Below are 21074 nucleotides of genomic sequence, written 5' to 3'. Positions count from 1 at the left end.
GCCGTGCCGTGTCATGATAGCGCTATCGTGTTATTTCGTGTTTTAAATGTTCCGTGTCCCGTGTTGTAATTTGATATTTGATGTTTTTGACGTAAAGCTCCGAGGATGTTGCAGTGCAACGAAACATGTTAGCTTTGATCAACATTAGTTGAAATTGAAAACACAATTTTGGACTACTGACGGAGGTAAGCCTATAAAGTCATTATCCGTAGTCCAGGGGCTATCAGAATGAATAATATTAAATGCTGGTCAGGTTGTCAAAACCACTCCTATAAATGGTAGGTGGCCATTACAGCAGCTTATACTGTCATATTTTTTGTGTTTAATCTGGGTTCCAGTTAAGTGATATCTCCGGTAACGCAAAGTACCTAACAATTTTTTTAAGTTGGCGTCCCAAAGGTCTTTTAGTTAAACAGGTTTTCAATTTTTATAGGTATAAGTTACATTCATAACTAAGAGAACATTTGAATCTAGTTTTTTCCCTGGGCTAGATAAATAGCAGTACTAGTACTAAGGTTTGCCTCAAATGGAAACATTTTAAAGTTGAATACACTGGAACATTATTTAGCTTAAAAACAATAAACTACTAAATCCACTTCCTGTTTTCTGTGCTGAAAGTAATTAGTTTATTAAATTATCCAAAACCTTCTAATTCTGAAACAAAAATTTATCTGTAATAAAATAACCCACCTCTGGATCGGACACGTAGTTATGAAGTTCAGATGTTACGTCTCCAGGTTGGATATCAGTAACTTTTACACCACTTGACGCGACCTCGGATCTCAACGCTCCGGACAAACAGTGGACGAAGTATTTTGTGCCGCTGTAAACTGCCAAACCAGGGAATGGCTGAAAAATAAAATGTAATAAATACTCCACTTTGTGTACATCCACAATTATATCTGCCATCTCACACATCTCAGTTACCTCACATATAGTAAAACAAATTGAAAAAAAAAACTACGCAGACAGAATAAAAATATCTAAAGGTTCAGAAAATGAATTACCTATTCCTTTTTGGTTAATAGGTTAAATCATTTACAATAAGCGTAACCAATTGGGGGTACTTTAAATTTTAATATCCCATTGGGTATATTTGAACTTAAATACAAGTCAAGAATGAGTGTATGATGCCTTGTGTAGTAGCTTTGGTACTTACTAAAACCAACTGTTTTTAGCAAATTTTAGGGAAGTAGCTATAGGAAAGAGGTGGCACGGTAAGACCACCTGGATCCGGGACCGATATACTTTTTCATTTGATGTCCATGGGAACAAGGTTTTACGGGGGATTTTATGGGATAAAAATGAGTTTTTCTCATTTTTGACTCTCAAAATTTTCTAATAATTTCTTCCAGCAAAACTGATCGACTGTTTACATGGGTCTGTAACCTCTTGAATATTACAAACATCAATAAATTTGTTCCAAAAATCTGCTGAGTTCCTTTCTGTTCACAGCAGCTTTTTTTTTTTTTTTTTTTTTTTTTTTTTTTTTTATTTCTTCTATGTAACTCTTATGAGAAAAAATCAACCTTTGAGAGCGCCTCACGCCCTTAAGGGTAAGAATATTTAAATTCTTAAACCTTATTGCAAAACTACAAGTTGAGACAAATTTGTAACACCTAAAACATTGATATTGGTCCACAAATAAGGAAGAAGTAGTGTTCACAAAAAACCGCTTCATGTATAAAGATAGATGTTGTAGTTTGCTTGTTTATGGCAAAATTTTTATCAAACTTAGGAAATTTATTAATTTTATTCTAAGCTCCTAATATTTGAATAAAAACACACTTTATTAGCGTCCCTGTAGCAGCAAACCTAGGTACTCGTTAAACCCATTTTTGTTTTAAATAGATATAATTTAAAATCAATTCAGGCAAATGGGAATTGGCCTAGTCTGTAGGTTTACTGCGGCGGGGGTACTTTTTTTTAGCTAGGATCATATATCCATGTGCCTAAGATCATAGACAGCTGGATCCAACAAAGTTTCTGGCATCCAGGACTCAGTTGGAACAACGGGGATGTTTTGTTTCCGGGAGGTTGGTAATGTACATAAATTAGTAGGGTCCAGATAGTTGAAAAATACCAAAATTTCAAACATTAATCTACTACAGTTCAGAATATTACTAAGAACCTACCTTTCTAGCAGCATCAGAGGATATGTTGACAATATGGCCGCTGCCTCTGTCAACCATATGACCCAGCACTGCGGCCAGACAGTTGAGCACTCCCTTCACGTTGACGTCCACCATGTGTTGCCACCGTGGCAAGTCACATTTAGTGATCATCTGATAGAACATTACTCCTGCATTGTTCACCAGCACGTCAATAGGGCCAATCCTCTCTTCAATATCTTGGATACAGTTGGTTACCTACGAGTAAACATACATTCTATGTTCAATATACATTCATAGATTTGACGTGATCATAAAGATTTTATGGATTTCTGTTTATCAGATGGGAGAAAGTAATTCTGGCATAAGGAAGCAAAAAAAGCTTCACACGATACACACAAACTGAAACTAGATTATTTTTATGTCACTGAAAACTTCGTTCACCGGTTGTCATCATCAACCCCAAACAACATATCCTCTCTTCCCAACTGAAACGTTAGTTGACTTTCAGTGACGGTAAAATATTCTAATTTTATGTTTGGTGTTAAGATTTTTGTGTCCCACGGAGGGGAATTCAACTGTTATTCTCAAATCTTATAATTAAAACAGCCCCTTGTTCACCTGTTGAGCATTGCACACGTCCATTTCTACTGCATGTGCATTGCCACCAGCCTGCCGTAGCTCTGTAGCTATACTGCGCAGTTTATCCACTCGTCTTGCAGCCAGTACAACTGTTGCCCCTGCGTGCGCAAGTGTGCGTGCGATGCCTTCACCAATACCAGATGACGCACCTGTTACCAAGACTACTTTGCTGTTCAGACGATTGTCTCGTGTTACACCTTTGAAAAAGTTAAAAAATATTTTGTTTAATTTGCTTGGGCAAAGAGAGAAAAGACTTCTTATTAGATTAGATTTATATGGCGCTGACACATGTCCAATGTGTGTATTCAACAGAATTAATTAATTTAGATCAGCGCAGTCTGTTGGTGGCTCACATCAACTACGACAAATTTAATTAAAAAACTTATGACAACTTTAACATTGGGATGGAATGTAAAGGTACAGGTTTCTCTATTTTCACCCCACGCTGTAAATAAAACATGTGATGTAATTTATTCCATTTGTTTTGATTTTCTGTTTATATTTTGTTGTTAATTCGTCACCAGCATGGAAACCCATAAAGCCCATGTTAATTTTTTAAAATTTCAAATTCATTTTCGTGCTTATATTTGAGCCTATTTGGACTTTTAAAGGGATTCTGCACTTCTACAAGAAAATATATTTCTAACGGTATGCGTAGATTTTCCCTGCGATGCACATGAGCCGAGGAAAAAGGTTTTAAAGAATCATGCTTGCCTATTAATAATGGATCTAAATGACTAAATTCTGTTGAATACACAATGTTTTTTACCAACTCAAGCTTTTTGAATGACTTATTATGAGCTATAGCAACTTTTAAGACCCATCAACTTTGTCAGCTACAAAAATAAGGTAGAAAATACAATTATTTAAGACACACATTCGGTGACTGGCTCACACAACTACATATTTTTTTATAAAAATATGGCGACAGCTGGTCCATATAGATGGGATGTCTACTTCAGTATCCAATAGTCAATACATGTACATTACATGTTTTTGGTCGGGTTTTCGACCACTGGATGACCACTAGTTTTTTTTATTGTGTAAATGTGTGTTTGCGTGTGCTTGTATTGTATTGTAACCCAACCACACCATTTAAAAATATATATGTTTTTGTTAGAGAAAAATTTATTGTTTCATTTTAAAACCTCAACTAAAAAATACAACTACATTCTTACCTTTCACTACTGTAGGTCTAGGGATAGCTCCAATATTTGACAGATCCTTGAAATAAGCTTGGAAAAGCTCATTAGTCAATTGAGGGTAGTTCAAATTCATTTTCTTGAGGAGAGCACTCATATTGTCTTGTCTATAAGAACTTGACGTCAAGAAGGAATTTTCTTCACTAGAAAATTGTATTAGTGTTTTATTATTCAAATAACAACAAATAAACATTGTTTATAATAATTAGTAGCTTAACACGTTCAATGCGGTTGTGAGATGGCAGGCCGCGGCCGGTGGCGCGAGACAGCTAATTTTATACTCATGTGTATAGTGAATGTGCGCTGCGTGGATGAGTGCGCGAAATCGTTTAAATTTAGTTTTATCCAAATGGGAGGCACATACTGCACCCCAGTCATAGATGGACGTAGTTTTACAAGAACCCAACAGATAGCAGCACTAAACAATACTGCTAGCCGGCCCTCAGTACTGCTAAATGGAAGGAAAAGCAGGGGTGAAGTACCCGGATACACTATCAAAAAATACCGCAAAATAGCTGTCAAGCACAATTTTGAGGTTAGGCTCCTTCTACAATGCTACAGTCATTCATTATCGTTATTCTATTGCATGTCATTAGGTCCAAGCTTAAACCCACACTAGTAATAAATTTGTAACAATCCCTACCACCGATAAAATAGTCCGATCTTAAAAAGAATTATACCAGAAATAAGCGGCAAGCGAAACAACATTTCATGGTAGTGGCTAACCTTGCATTGGAACAAAATAGTTTGTAAACGACACTTTGACAAGTAAACTCGTCGCACGCCAATGGAAAGGGCTAGCAGTGACCGAGATAGCTCTTCATGGGCAGTGAATGTGTTCCCAAAAATAACCCAAAATATAATTTTTGATAGACATTGAAAACTACAATTTATGTCATAATTTAAAGATAACTGTTATAATAGACACATTAAAAATTTAAATGAAAAAAATGGGTGCTATCTCATTTACAAGGTGTTTTTTTTTTTTTTTTTATCTTCTAGATTTTCATTTTATTTCAACCCATAAAATTATTCCTTTATTTCTTTTACTTACATGACATCCTTCAAATTCTGTTATCATATTCATATTAGACAACACCACTGTTTTAAACATTTTCTGACAATATTGTTAAAACAAATGCAAAACTTACGAAGCGTAATTAACAAGAAGCGGACGAAGCTGAGCAAGCAGTTCATTGGAGTTTTCCAGGATAATTTTTTTCCAATCAGAAAAAGGGATTATCTTAGCCTTATAACCAAGGTCCTCCAATAACGCCCAAAGCTTCCTGAAATCAAAAGGTTTCACTTGATCAAAGATTAAAAAGAATACTACAACACAAGAATCATTTCAACAAGTTCACTATTAACAATATTAGACTATTACAACAACTAGTTTGATATTATCTAGTCAATGGAAATGAGACCAAGCAAAAAACCTCCTTTGTGTGTAATAGTCAATGTTTGAAAACCACCCAAAGCGTAGTAGGACAAGGCCCCACTAGAAAAAACAGGCCATGCTGCAGCACGAGCAGCGCAACACTAAGTCACGGTGGTGGATAGTTGTACTAAACTCTTACCATTAAAATCTACAAACAACCAGCTTGTTTATTTACCTAAAACATATGGGAATGGTGATGGCAATGAATTTATCAATGAAATCCACTAGTGTGACGTCATGGATCCTGCAGCATGGACTGTTTTTCTAGTGGGGCCTTGGGTAGGAACCCTCATATCTGGTGTGGTCAGAACTAAAAAAACTAAAATAATATAGCCTGATAAGCCAACAATTAATTAAGAGTATCAAAGCAAAAATTTCAATATGATAATTGATAATATGAATTAGTATAATGTGAATTTTATACCACTGTCAAAGCATATGTGATTTGATTTATATGTAAGATATCTGACACATCTTTAAATCAAGTGGCTGTTCTTAGATTAATTATTTTTTCCTACAGTTACCTGACAAAGTGTGCTTCCTTGCACTGATTATAGCATGCCAAGTAGCTAATTGATGCATTTACTTACTTTCCACACTCTTTTATTTGCCCCACTACTACAGTATTCCAACCAAACAACACAAAACAGTGTAATTTTATGAGCCACGTAATACATGTATGCTTGAAAATAAGTTGGCAACACTTAAAGACTACAGCTGGTGCAGTGTTTCCCATATTGTTCAACATGGATTTAACCTAACCTAAAAGTGTTGTATAGTGTTTGACTAGTTATTTTTATGCTTTAAGTAACTGTAGGAAAAATATAATGTGTGACGCTAGAGCAAAGTGCCTTTGCTGCACTTGAGAAACTTTCCACACGAGCCGCAATAGTTACTCAAATAACTATTTCTATACTTACTTGCAAGAGAATGTGTTGTTGTTGATTAAGTGAAATACTTTCCCAACTGAATCATTGAGATTGCCAACCGAATGTATAATTAGTTTGCTTACAAAGTCAACTGGGGTGAGCTCAATCTGTAAGCGTAAAACAGAGTTAAATAACAGTACTTACGAGAGAAAGCCCAAAACATGTTTTAAAGATTTTTAATTAGAGGGATTTCAAAATACAAGATCATCATTTCAGAGAACAAAAAGATATGTCTCTCAGATGAGAAAGAGCTGTCCTATACTTACTCTGTTTAGGTAACCTTCACTATAAGCTGTAAAATAATTTGCCAAATTGCATGCTACAGTAGTAGTAATATTTCCGTAAATGATTTTTTAATCTGTAGATTTGCTATTTTAATTGGTAAAAAAAAAACACTATTCAAGAGATACACAAAGTGTAATAACAACATTTACTATGGTTACAAACTCTATGGATGAAAAGGAAGAGCAATGTACCTGCCAATCCAAGTCAGGCGCGTAACTTGTTAGAAAAACTCCTTTTAGCATGTGAAGATTGAAGTCAGCGGAGTTCCAGCCTGGCACAAGTCGTGACCCTCCGACATTGCCACACCTGTAATGATCACAGTCTATAGTCTAAATTGAATTGTAAATACAAATTTGACTTGTGCTTTTTTTACATGTGCTCAGCTCATATACATTTGGTCTAACTCACAACCTAGTTATACATATATTATTTTTGTAGACTTTCATTGGATCATTTTGGTTAGTTGACTCTATTGTTACAATGGTCCTTTCAGGATCAATTTTTTATACCGTACCTACTACTGTATATAAATGTCGGAAATACTTTCTGAGCAGAACCGGCTGCTCTACCATTCAAGCGAATCAGAACATTTACCGGTTTCAATTTATCATTCTTTTATGGATAATCTCATCGTCTTGACTCACATCAGTCTGTCCTGGTCCACAACACAAGTACCGTGGTGGTAGTATACAGTAGTGTGGAGCAGAAACGCCGGTCCCACTCTGCTTTTCCAAAAAATAAATCCTCTAATTGGTAGGACCCTGTAGTTTCTGAACGGTGAGCGTTCCGGCACGCAACTACACCAGTGGTATTATAGTATCTTTTAGGTACATATGTTGTTTAAACCTACCTGTACAGGGATAAAACTGTTGAAAATCCTTCTAAACAACTCCCAAAACCAGATGCTCTGCCACCCAAGTGAGTCAGATTATTTATCATTATTTTATAGATGTCTGTATTTGACATAAGTCTGACCTGGTCTACATGTCACAACATGTTAATATGTTTACAAGAACTACCTGTAAACAGCAGTTGGAAATCCTTTCCGAGACGCTTCCAAAACCAACTGTTCTGCCACCCACTTGGTCTGTCCGTACCCGTTCTGCAGAACATCTGCGTACAGTGACATGTCCACATTCTCTTCTACGTCTTTCACCCCGTCAGGAAATACTGCGTTTGTGCTTGAAAGATGAAAATCATGAACAAGATTTGAGGAATTATCAGAATTACTTTACTTTTAAATCATAGCTAAATTAATATTTACTTAAGTAATGCCAGAGCAACAACAAACCAAGAACCACAACTCTTTAACGACATTGGTGGTGATTTTTGTATGAAGGTGTGTCAGAATGCATGAATCATGTTGACGTTCCATATAGCTACTGGGAAGTTTCACGATCGAGATATTGAAAAACAAACATTGTGAATTCGCACAATGAGCATTAAAAATGTTTAAATTAAAAGATTACCTTATGTAATGAACTGGTTTGATTTTCCCACTGAAGGCGAATGTAAGTGCATTGTACGTTCCAAGTACATTGGAATTGTAAAGAGCAGAAAACGGAAGGATAAGATTGACCTGAGCAGCAGCATGTATCACAACATCAACCTCGACTGTGAGAGCTGAGTAGACATCCTTGCTGAGTCCCAGGTTAGTCAGGGACACATCACCTGCGTAAGAAGATTTTGTTAAAAGTAGGTAATTAGGTAACTGTGAAAATCGGGTAAAAAAGTTTTTTTTATCAAAGTAACTTACTACCTACAGTCAAGCAATCTGTTTCTGTTACAGTGACAGAGTATACCTTTGATGGGAATCACCCTGTCAGCAGGAAGGTATCCTCGTAGGCCGTTCTGTGTCCTTACTCTGATGAGTCTGTCCAAGGGGCTGACGTCAGGACTTTCCCTCACTAAGCAGTAGACTGTTGTCTGTAGACATAATACAAAATTTAGAGTGAAAAATCCACATTTAATGTCTAATGTATGTCGTGTGAGATGGCAAAATATTGTAAAGAAGATGAACTATCAAACAAGACCTATTCATTGTTAATTTGAGTTTAAGGTGAATGGTGATCAATAACTGCCGTCTTAAAAAAGTGATAATTGTCTTTTATAGGTTGGAGCTTTATTTCCAAGCCTTCTTTTCGTCCTCTTTCCCAAGTATGATGAAATGGAGCATATAATATGCAGTCAATTCCAAGAACTGGAATATACATGCCATAAGAGTAGCATTGTGGGTTGGTACTGCAACAGACTGTGAAACCAAGGCTGTGATGACTTGGTGCTGACATTATTTCATCAATACTGTTCATCCTTGAACTACTAAACAAGGTGACATTTATTTGTGTCCTTAAAAATACGTTTTCAGGTTCCATATTTGTCATGAAGAGTCATAAAAAAGTACATTCATGTAGGTCTATCAATACTCATTTAATTTAATTCCAAGTTAAAAAAACTTTTGAGGAAACTGTGTTTTATTCAAATGCATAAATAGTACCGGTAGCCTACTAAACTAGCCTAATATTTACACAAATATAATATACAAAAAATTACTACGGCAAAAACTACTAACGGTATCTTGGTTTCAAACTGAGATGGAGAAAGTACTTGTTTCTAAAATAGGTTTTTCAATTCAAAAAGATAGTTAATGACCTGTGTATGTTGTAACAGCTCCTCCAGCAGAAAACAGCCAACGTAGCCAGTAGCCCCTGTGAGAAGCACACTTCCTCTGGTAAACTTTCCTGGGGATAAACTCACAATCTGCCAGAACGCTCGAATGTCTGCATCCATCCTAGTCAAAGTATGATTGCCAATGTTTAATATTTTCATAAATAAATTGAGATCACCAATTAATGACAGTAAATCTTTATTTATAGATTAAAAAAGAATCAACTTAGCGCCAACATAATAAGTAAGTATTGCCATACCTGTTTTTGTGGCATTACGAAAGACTTTTCACGGAACTTAATAAGCTGTCAGGTCAGAGCCCTCGTAGAGTTTTATAAAAATAAAAGATTCTTGACTATGTCCTTTAAGCCTGTGGTTATATTGGCTCTACTCATGGAAAAAATCAGCTCAATTGGACAAGTAGTTTTCACGTTATTGACATACTCCAAACATTCATATGTATGATTGTTAAAACGCGAGGCTGACTCATCTAAAAAAGGGATAGACTTTAAATAAACCCACAAAACATAGAACAATTATTCTTTACATTTAAATCAAACAAGGGCGACTTTAATAATCAAATATAAAGAAAACAGTAAATTGCAAATGTAAATAAAAACACGTGATCCATTAATTAATTTAAACTAGCTGTTACCCACGGGCTCCACCCCGTTTTACTACATTAGTATTAATAAAACTATTGATTGGTTAAGTTAAGATGAAATAAACAAAACAGAATACAGTAATGGTAATACAAACAAATAATAACAGCTGAGGTATTTTTAACATTAGGTAAATGGAAAGTTCCCTTTGGAAAGCAATTACGACCTTATAGGGCAATTTATGAAATAATGGATAATTTTGCGCAAGGTTTCTCGTCATGACGAACATTTTAAGTATATGGTTTATGGGGGGTGTGACTTGTAGTTTTCTCAAAAGTTCATGGGTACTTTTGGCTTTATATATAGACAAGCTGCTTATACCCGTGCTTTGCAACGGGAAGAAAATGTGACCTAGAGAGCTATTAAAGTAATTCTGATGTGTGCTTTAATACGGCAAGTCTATGATTTAGTTTGAAAATATAAACTGATTTAAAAGTGTAAACCTACTTACTTTCAAACTCCTACTTTTTATGTTAATAGATTGAAAAGTATATGACAACACCTTAGTGTAGCAACAGCATCAATTTATTAATATTGATGCTTCACGAATGACATGTTTTACCATAATTCTTCAACTTTAGTCAAGCCTCTTTACATGTAGCTTACTATATAAATTACAAAATGAAACTTTGAGCAACACTTTACAAAACGTATACAACATTTCTTTAACCCTTTGAGTGCCAACGTCCGGGGAACCGGACGTTTTTAAAACGAGCCAAAAGTGCCGACGTCCGGCCGACCGGACGTTTTTAGAACGAGCCAAAAGTGCCAACGTCCGGCTGACCGGACGTTTCGTAATGATCGAACAGTTGTCATAACAACCGAATGTGTACTCGGATTCTTTTAACCCATATATTAACATTGAGTCGAAAGTTACTAGATGCGATACATCAATTTTCGTTGGTCGAAATATCGAAAATTCGATTTTTACGAAATTTTAACCTAAAAATCGCCAGATTGCGCTCGGCATTTTTAGCGCGACCTTCGGGAAAAATCATCGGCATTTTTTGAGCGTTACTTTTATTTCTCGCCTGGCACTCTAAGGGTTAAAACCAAACATAACCCTCCTAAATCTACATAAAGCATTACACTTTTTCGAGTAAATAAACAAACATCAGTCATTGTACTGACCAGCTGTTTCATTAACTAAAAATTCAACTTTGGAAGCATGCCAGGCGTAGCCCTTTGGAAATCAGCCTGTGGGGCAGAGCCCTTAGGAAATTCATCCATATCAATACTTTTCGGCAAATCTACACACTCTAAGCTTCATTTTGATGTGACATATGCCTATATTTTTATTTGGTAAATGGCCTTAACCGTTTACATAAAATTTGATTGTATCACTTTAATAATATAATAGATTCTCATCTGGACACAGTCCATGTCAACAATAATATTTAGTTTGTTCCATCCAAGTTATTGACTTGATCAGTAATAGTTTGAGTGTTAGTGAGTTGGTTTTAGAGTTTGATGTAAACCTTGACATTTCCCATCTGTTTATCCAGCTTTGCTGGCTTGAAGTGTATTTTTTTAAGAGGAGATACACCATTGAATATTGACATAGACTAACCAACACAAGTAGACTTCTCATCCCATTTTAAATTTTGAAGCACGTTTTTCGTGTCTAGTTCATGTACGTGACACAAAGGCGCTAGTGTCGACGAAACTTTGTTTCCATTTTTTTAGGGTTAATTTCTTGATTTGTGCTTTACTGTTTGGTTATATAACTAGGGGACAAGTTATTGTTTATGATTAGATCGTATTATTTGGTTAAACGAGGTTTTAAATGGCTGTAATAACGGGAAACAAATTGTAAACAAAACACGACCTCTACATAAACCGTACATGAACTAACAATAAAATTGTCTTCAGCTGTTCCATAAGGATGAGAAATCTACTTAGGGAGTATGTTTTATCCATGATATTGACTTATCAATTTACTTACCCACCAAATTCAATCTTCAAGTTTCTGAGTTCTTTTTTAAGGTCTATTTTTTCCAAGGGGTTTGCACAGTTTGAATTACTCATCAGTAATGCTTGAGATGATATTGTGGGGTTTTTGAAAATATCTGCTGTTGTAAGGTTGGCTTTGAATTCTTCACTCAGTCGGCTCGCTAATGCAGCAGCTAGCAGTGAGTGTCTGAAAATTATCAAAAAATGAGTAAATCAAAAATAGTTTATATTCACTCACGCTATAAAGTAAACGAACCAAGATGGATGGATACAATGTTTAAAAGTCAAATTTTAAAATGTAAGATCATTGCCTTAAAATCACCCAATATCGTGATCTTGTATATGGATGACTTTATCACTTTATCTGGTTTAAATTGTTGAGAAGCATATACAACCTCTTAAGCTTGGTGTCTTATTAAAACTGTTAACCATATTATTGTTTTCTGATCCAAAAAATTATTGTTTTCTGATCCAAAAAATGAACCTATCATCGTAATTAATTCTGAAGTTAATTTTTTCTACTATATTCAACCCTGATGGTGGCCAGCTATTCAACACCTAGGTAGCTAAATGAAGTAAGAACAGCTGAAAAATGTTTAACATGTCAAAAATACCTTTACTGTTTGGTGCTGAAACTAAGGCTCTATAAAGTCAGTGAAGGCATTCTCAACTAAAAAAATTCAGTCTGGTAATTTTGGTGCTTGATTTTTACATTTCGACCATACTGGACTGTCTAACTTCTTCCTTGGACTGTCTGCTACACTTATTTGTCTGGGTATATAACGCTTCGATTCCAATCAAAATTGATATCAATTCCCAGAGACTCCATTCATCACAGAGTTATCAATTATTCACGTTAATGATAGGAGAACATAAGATAGTAGCAAGTACAGGGCTTGGATCGTTCCTAAAAAAACCCCCAAAAATGCAAATGGTGAACAAAACAAAAACTACCATTGCACAGCTTGTCAAATCTTACCCTCCAACATCAAAGAAGCTCTCCTCAGTATCAAGCACGTAGAGATTTAGCAGCTGACTCCAGACTTGAGCTATTCTCAGCTCCTCTGTGCTGACTGCTACTTCTCTCCCCTCTACCACCTTCACCACATCCACAGCTGCTGACTGTTCTCTCAGCTGAGAGTGTAGAGAGGCTAGAGCCTTGGAGTCCAGCTTACCTGTAGCCTCCACCACAGGTATGCTGCATCAGACAGTTGCAATTTTAGGACAGTGATAAAGTTAAGGAGTCTTTAGCCTGGATTATAGCCGTGGTATCATCATCGTATAGTAAGAGGTTAGATTATGAGTTTTTTGGAATGTCATTCATCTATACTTATAAAAGGCAAAGCCCTCACTGACTCACTGACTCACTGACACACTCACTCATCACTAATTCTCCCACTTCCCATTTACCTAGGAGGCTGAAATTTGGTACATTGATTCTTTAGGCATTAAATAGGAAAACTAAGTTGTTTTTATTCTGATCGGACTCTCGGGCTCCGCCCCAGTGGCTCTGGAGTTTCCCATGTTAGCCTTATGAAAGGAATAAATGAATCTTAACAGCTGTTTCAATTAAACAAGTTGGTTCTGTTCTATGATGTTCAATAGCATTAAAGTTACAATGATTACTAACAGGGTGCAGCACTATTATTTATTTTAATTTATGACAACAGCTAATTTGCAACCAAAAGGTGAGTGAGCGTAGCGAACGAACTTCAACCTGGAGACGAGTTAGCGTAGCGAACGAGCTAACCTGAAGGCAAGTGAGCGCAGCGAACGAGCTCCAACCTAAAGGTGAGTGAGCGTAGCGAACGAACTTCAACCAGGACGTGATTGAGCCATGCGAACGAGATCATCTTGAAAATTAAGAAGTTAAACGGGGCAAAGCCCTCGGGTACAGCTAGTATAAACATAAACCAAGAATAAGAGTTGGCCTATAATTAATCCTTGCGGGACCCACAATTTAATTTTTGAGAAAATTCTTTTCTTAAAATATGATTTTGCATCTTGCGAGGGTATTAAAAGAGAATAACCTGAAAATTCAATAAAAATACGTCTATGATCAGATATGATCAGAAAATATGGTTATCATTTAATCACAATCAAGATTGTATTAATCCTTTTGAAAATGTCAACACTCACACACATTTGGACTTATGTTTCTTAATTATCTTGATTTGATGAACTTTAATATCTCATATCAGAAACAATAAATCTTACTAATATTATAAATCTGAAAGTTTGTGTGTTGCTCAATCACGCATAAACTACTGGACGGATTGGGCTGAAATTTGTTATGATAATAGCTCACATTCCCGATTAACATTTAGGCATATTCTTATCTAAAAAATCCTTTCGGGCTCCACCCCAGTGGCTCTGTAGTTCCCCATGTTAACCTTATGAGTACTTATATTTAAATGGAATTAATGAATCTTAACAGCTGGTTCAACTAAACAATTTGATTCGGTGATGTTCAATAGCATTAAAAAGTTAAGAGGTTTACCAATAGGGTGCAGCACTATTATTTTTTTTTATTTATAAAAACAGCTAATTTGCAACCAAAGGTGAATGAGCGTAGCGAACGAACTTCAACCTGGAGGCGAGTTAGCGTAGTGAACGAGCTAAACCTGAAGGCAAGTGAGCGCAGCGAACAAGCTCCAACCTAAAGGTGAGTAAGTGTAGCAAACGAACTTCAACCAGGACGTGATTGAGCGATGCGAACGAGCTCATCTTGAAAATGAACAAGCATTTGGCATAAAACCACATTAGGACAGGACAACGTCTGTCGGGCCAAAAAGTTGTGGTACACAATGAGAACTTTTTTCTATGGTTTATGTGCAGTGGTAGAGCATTAGGGCTATGGTAGATGTGTGCTACACTATAGGATACCTTATAAATTAAAAGACCAAATTTTCTTCAACTGTGTCCTCTCTCATAACTTTAATAAGCATTTTATACTTATATCATTGACTATTGGATACAGAAGTCTTGTATTAATACTATTGTATTAATAGTCAAAGCTTATATGCTAACCCCGTACGAAGGACGGTACTCTGCTAGTAATACATAATATTACTCCTTCTTGCTCTAAATAGACAAAACAATTATCAGTCTGCCCGAATCGATTCTGAAAGAAAATATTCCAATTTTAGCTTCCAACTAAGTTGCTTCATTTATTTCACTGGGCCCCTGAAGAATTAATTTTTAAAGATAAATACACATTTGACTCATGCATTACACATGGTGGTCTAACAGATAGTCTGAAGTCATATACCTTTCAAGAATTATGAATCGAGAAGGAATCATGTAAAAAGGCAACTTTTTCTTCAGCTGTACACGAATGTCACGATGCGATAACTGGATACCTTCCTGGAGAACTAGGAAGGCCACCAAAGTTTTCTCTTCTCCCTCCGAACCATAAACTTGAACACTAGTGGATAATACTCCTGGTAGTTCTAGAAGATTCAGTCTTACTGCCTGAAAAGGTGGACAAAATTAAGTTTAACTAATTAAAAAGTGTGGAAAATTCTACTTATTTATTTGTGAAACTTTGGGTTAATGTGTAAAATAGCTAGGAAATGAGGGATAAAAGAATTAATCACCCAAACACTTTCTTAACAAAATAAATATAAAATTACTTTTATTGTATGAACATAATAGTTGCTTGGGGGAGAAGGTGTTTTACAGATAAATCATAATTATAAAGGCATTCTTTTTACCTTTCAAGCTTCAAGCGTTAAATTTGTATAACTATAAACCTTAAGCTCTGAACTACTAAAGCTATTTTTTTATTTTTTTATTAAGTTTATAAAGTTTGTCGTTGCCGCTTGAAAACTCTGGATGATAATAGTAATCTTTTATGGTCGTAAAACAATTAGCATTGACAAAGTCACACTATACAGCAGTCAGAAACTGACATAGTCAACATGAAATATTGGCAATCAAATCAATAATGTAAAATAATAGCTTAAACAGTTTAGCTCATTACTATTACACCTTTGAAAATCAATAAATTCAATTAAAAACTCTGTTTATGTTACCTAGACTTAACTATACTCTACCTCCATCTCGATGGTGTACCCTCTGATCTTGACCATGGAGTCGCATCGTCCACAGATCTCCAGACTCCCATCAGAGAGCACATATCCCCAGTCACCCGTCCGATACAAACGATCCCCCACGCTACTGCTGACGTGAGACGGTCGAGGTATGAACCTCAGGGTGTTCAACTCAGGTCGGTTCAAGTAACCAATGGCAAGTCCTGGGCCTCCAATGTAAATCTGGGGAAAAGTGTTTTGTCAGATCATAGGCTTCAAAGGATTTTGAAAAATTTTACTTACTGTAGTGAATAATTAAGAACATGACTTTTTAATTTACTGATACCGTCACCGTCAACATTTATTATTTTTAGTTTTAGAGTTTCAGTACATTTCAGTTGCATTTCTTATTTGAGAAAAAATAGTACACAAGAATGTTTTGCAGGGAAAACATACAAATATAGATTGATATTCAAAGGGCATTTGAGAAAAAATAAAGATAAATATGTATTTGTGTGGTTAAGGATGTTATTTAACCCCAAATACAATTAAGAAGGACTCTACTTCAATAAGCTAAAATGGGTAAAAATTACCTCTCCTGGCTCTCCAACTGGTTTCATTGTAAGGTTTTCATCCATAACAACAGCATGAACTCCAGGAAACAACTTGCCAACCGGGCAAAACTGTCTTCCTCCACAGCCGCTGGGCATATCAGACAAATCTGAAATCAAGTAAATGATCTTCCAATTAAAAATCTGGTAAAATCAAGTTTTTAACATAGCGCACACAACGCACAAGAGTTGAAAAACATTCTAAAGTTGTCTTATCAATTTAACAGGCTAAATTCAATGGAAGGGCCCAGAAAATAATCTTTATATCCTTAAAACCCACAATTAATGTTACATGAGTAACAATTTACAAATTTGTATAATACAATCAGTGCCCTGATTCCTGGATACTTGTCTCCATATTCTCTTCTCAACTTAAAAGAGGGTAAGAATGATCAAACTTCTTAGTAAAATATACCAAATTAACTGCCTCTAGGACAGTCAACTGTCTTTTAGTACCTGCATTAGACACATCGTGACACTCTGAGATGCTGTACAAGTTGAGCTGTTGAATCCTCGGTAGCTGCTGGGCGACCTTGTCTCGTAAAGCTGACGTCACCACTTCACCACAATAGATGATTTGCCTAGACAATCAGCTGAAAGTTGTATTTGGAAAATGTCCAGACAATTATTCTATGTTAGGAGTTACAATAACATGCTTTTTGGATTTTTTTTACAACACTTAATGTTTTCTGTGGACAATAGAATTTTAATTATAATTACCAAAATAAAAATATGCAAGTTCAAAAAAAAATTAATGTTCATCTTTGTCTATGGATACACTACTGTCAAGTAGATGAAAGCTTTAACCAATTTTAGAATAAAAAATAACTTAGTGTATTTGAGCCACTAATGAAATATGAAACTGTAAAATTCTGGAACAAAAACAAAAGGTTTCCTTGTAAATTAGATTTCAAACAGGTTTCATATATTAACAATTTAAATTACTAAAAAACTAGATACATGCTATGTTTTAAAATATCTAAAATTGAATCATTTTAAAGTGGGAAGTAAAAAGTTTCTTATCTCCAAATATATTACCTTAACGACTTCAATGTAGTCTGCAAGTCAATTCCTCTGTATTCCAACAAAGCTTGTAGCAAAGAAGGTGTGAATAACATCCTGGTTATTTCATTTTTCTGGATAAAGTTTGCAAGCTTGGGAGGATCATATATAACATCGTCTGGGATTATGTACATTGGCAGGCCTGTCAAAGTAGATTTAGTTATTAGAATTGCTTTGCTATGCTTGTCTGCCAACTTACAAAAAAGTAATTTTCCTTAGCAAATTTCTCTATATAGGGAAGTAGCTGTTACCCTAAACTTTAGTAGTTAGGGCCTACCTGAATTTGCATCAACCCTCAAGAGGAATAATCGATTTCAACGGGTTTTACCTGGTGTTATTTAAGTGGTGAATAAATATGTCTTGTTTATGGACATACCGGGTCAGTCGGGGCTACTTTGCTCCATTTTTGAGTACTTGATTTCATTATTTTATAAAAACACCACTGTTTGTCACTTAAATTCAGGTATAAATATTGATTTGTACTCTAAACTAATGTGAAAGAGTAGTGCTACCCTCAAAAAACATGAAAATCAACTGTTTATTATGATTTTATTATTTTTTTAAGTGGGGCAAAGTAACCCATAAGAGCGGGTTACTTTGCTCCACCTAAATAAATCCTCAGTATTATTATTTTAAATGGCAGTGGGGCAAAGTTAAACATGCTGATTTTGTAGAGAATTTATCTCTGAACAAGATGGATCATATCATTAGACCAAAAATAAATTTTACAGGTAAATTATTGAAAAGAAAAAAAATCTCGTACAGGTAACACTTTTTTGGAGGTAAACTTAGATCAACATTTGCCTCATCAACTTTATACCACCAAAACAACTAAACAAGATGGCCGAAGAGCACAAGATGGTATCTAAATGTGAACAGTGATGCTACCTAGTGGGGAAACCTGTAACTAAGTCATTATGTTACATTAAAATGCCACTAGATGGCACTGACATCTTTTCTCAGAAGTGGGGCAAAGTAATACCCCCAGGAGCAAAGTAGCCCCGACTGACGGTATGTAAGTAAAAATCCAATCAGACAAATAGAAAATCGCTAAGTCTGCAGGTTTACTGCGGCGGGGGTGTTACATTTTTCTGTGAGGAAGATCTTTAGATTTCAGGGAGATTTTCTCAAGATAATAAACCTAGGTTACTTTTTTTAATAAGTTATCTGCCAGCTTAATGTGGACACAAAACCACTTAGTCAAATAGTCAGGGCATTATCTTTATCATATATCATATAGTCTATGATTGTTGATGGGATAGAAGCCCTATGCTCTGGCCACTGGGCCTACTCATGTGCATGACTCTTAAGTTACTCTTGTAACTTGCTCATATCAGGGAAATATATAAAAGTAATTATTTACTCATAAACGTCCATTATTTTCTAAAATATATATTTTTGTTTTTATTACATTGAAAGTGACAAATAACATTTTAAATGTCGAAAGCTTTATCCCATTGATTTTTTTGGGATGTCAGAAAAAGCCAGTTAACTGCCTGATATTTTGTCCTAGATATAAAGTGATGTCTAAGTGGCTAAACTAAGGCATCAGACAACACAATTTACACGAAAAGTCTGTCTGACACCAGCCACAAAAGCTTGTGGATGAAGATTAGAAGCTTTTTACTGTTGCAAACCGAGCCCAGCTTCAGCTATAATTATTAATTGAAGTTTTGTTTAGATTAATCATCATGGATGAAGAAACACCCATAATGTTACTAAAAGCTACACAAGGCATCTCCACTCCTCTGTACACTCGTTAATAACATCTTAAAATATGCAGCATTGTGTCATGAGATGTACACTATTCTGTCAAAACAAAAGGCCTTGATTATGACATGAAAATCCTTGAAACCAGTTAAATAAAAGTGGTGTGAGTTTCAATTAGAAGAAACTCTAAGGTAATAAATAATTACAGTAGACAGCACCGCACTCAGCCAGCACCCTTACCTTTGGCCAAGGGGCGGAACATTTCCCACACGAAGAAGACATTGCAAGCCTCGTGGTCGTTGTCTGCGTAGGGATAAGCCCGATGCCTCCAAGTGTAGGAGAACACAGCGCCTCGATGAGGGCAGAGAATACCTGTGAAGAGTGAAATTGATTGTGTCAATATGTTTACTAACTTCCAGTATCTCTCGACACACAGTCAAATTATAAAATTGAGTAATTATAAACAAATGGTTATATCAAGTCAAAGCTAAGATAGGAGTATGATGTTGAATGTGGATGTATAACAAGTACTTTAATGTTATTAAGCTAATAATTAACAGCTGTTTAAGGAATATGTCGGACTTAGTCACTAAACAAGACTACAAGATCGCACCACTCATCCTACACTCATCTCCATTCATACTTGGCTTAAAATACCTACTTGTATGGTGGCCATTTCAATTAAAAGTATTAAAAAGTATGTTTTAAGTTAACATTAAACGATTATGGAGAACAGACAATAATGGCTGTGTCACTTAATTTTTTTATAAATCAGCTCAAGTGATGTGACTGATTCCAACTCCTTCAACTTTTTTACATTCGTTAACCAGATTTATTTTACCTAATCCTACCTACTTTTTCTATTCTTAAATGAACAATTTTAAATTTTCATGCTAACACATAAAGACCATGGAGGATGGTAATTAAGGGCCGTGTAACCCAATTTCTTAATAATTTATCAAATTCATGTAATTGGTTCCAATTCATTAAACTTTTTTCCTTTTTTATCATACAGATTTATCAGCGCTAATCCTACATTTTGAAATCCTTCAATAAATATTGATAATGCAACCTAAAATTCAATACCAACCTTTAGGAGTTCCTGTAGTTCCAGAAGAATAAACCACATAAGCGATGTCATCCAATGAAGTTTTCACTGGGGGAAGCAAGGGTGAAACTTTCTGTTCTTTTTTCAACTTATCTAACCAATCTCCATTCATAAGTATGACAGGGACATTGGACGTTTTGACTTTATCACTGAAAGCTTCCTTTGCACAAATCACTGAAGGGGTGGCATCTTTCAACACTGACTCTACCAAAGGTAAAGGCCAAGATACCTCTATGGGAAGATACGCCCCTCCTGAAAAATAAATAAGAATAATTTTATTGAAAAACTGAAGGCTAATCTACTCTTACATATATTAATTCAGTTCAAAAATCTTTGTACAACTAAATCTTTGTGGTTTGCTTATTCATGGATTTATTTTATTCAAATTTGGCAATTTTATTTAGGTACTTCATACAAAGCTATCATCATTTCAATTAAAAATAACGCACCTCATCACCGTATCAGCAAACCCAAGTACCGGTAATCATTCAAATTAATATTATTTAAATAGAGAATAAACCTGACAATTTTATGTGAATATTTTAGTAGAAATCTAGCCAGGTAAATGGAAATTCCATAGTCTGCAAGTTTGCTGCGGCGTGGGTCAATAAAAATGTGTAATATATAAAAAGTTATTATTTTACTTCAAAACTTATATCAGGA

The 21074-nt window shown here is 35.3% G+C and overlaps 1 protein-coding gene across 1 annotated transcript in view; it reads right to left on the bottom strand.

Annotated features, from left to right (window-relative positions):
- The window catches only part of LOC128992659 (uncharacterized), a 28371-nt gene that overhangs the window by 1025 nt on the left and 6272 nt on the right, over nt 1–21074 (bottom strand). Inside the window, exons 4-23 of the mRNA XM_054416351.1 lie at nt 20394–20663; nt 19544–19675; nt 17570–17735; nt 16988–17112; nt 16514–16641; nt 15945–16163; nt 15158–15360; nt 12866–13084; nt 11879–12073; nt 9257–9395; nt 8410–8533; nt 8077–8278; nt 7627–7788; nt 6799–6913; nt 6314–6429; nt 5107–5241; nt 3932–4098; nt 2733–2950; nt 2136–2369; nt 691–849 (exon numbers count right to left, since the gene is read on the bottom strand). Of these exons, the coding sequence (XP_054272326.1) occupies nt 691–849; nt 2136–2369; nt 2733–2950; nt 3932–4098; nt 5107–5241; nt 6314–6429; nt 6799–6913; nt 7627–7788; nt 8077–8278; nt 8410–8533; nt 9257–9395; nt 11879–12073; nt 12866–13084; nt 15158–15360; nt 15945–16163; nt 16514–16641; nt 16988–17112; nt 17570–17735; nt 19544–19675; nt 20394–20663 (3428 nt within the window). The remainder of the gene's footprint in view (nt 1–690; nt 850–2135; nt 2370–2732; nt 2951–3931; nt 4099–5106; nt 5242–6313; nt 6430–6798; nt 6914–7626; nt 7789–8076; nt 8279–8409; nt 8534–9256; nt 9396–11878; nt 12074–12865; nt 13085–15157; nt 15361–15944; nt 16164–16513; nt 16642–16987; nt 17113–17569; nt 17736–19543; nt 19676–20393; nt 20664–21074) is intronic.

This window comes from Macrosteles quadrilineatus, unplaced genomic scaffold (genome assembly GCF_028750875.1).
Source record: "Macrosteles quadrilineatus isolate MER2022 unplaced genomic scaffold, UCM_ALF_1.0 Scaffold_4__1_contigs__length_99947679, whole genome shotgun sequence".
NCBI classification, from domain to species: domain Eukaryota; kingdom Metazoa; phylum Arthropoda; class Insecta; order Hemiptera; family Cicadellidae; genus Macrosteles; species Macrosteles quadrilineatus.
This window is presented reverse-complemented; position numbering and strand designations above follow the sequence as displayed.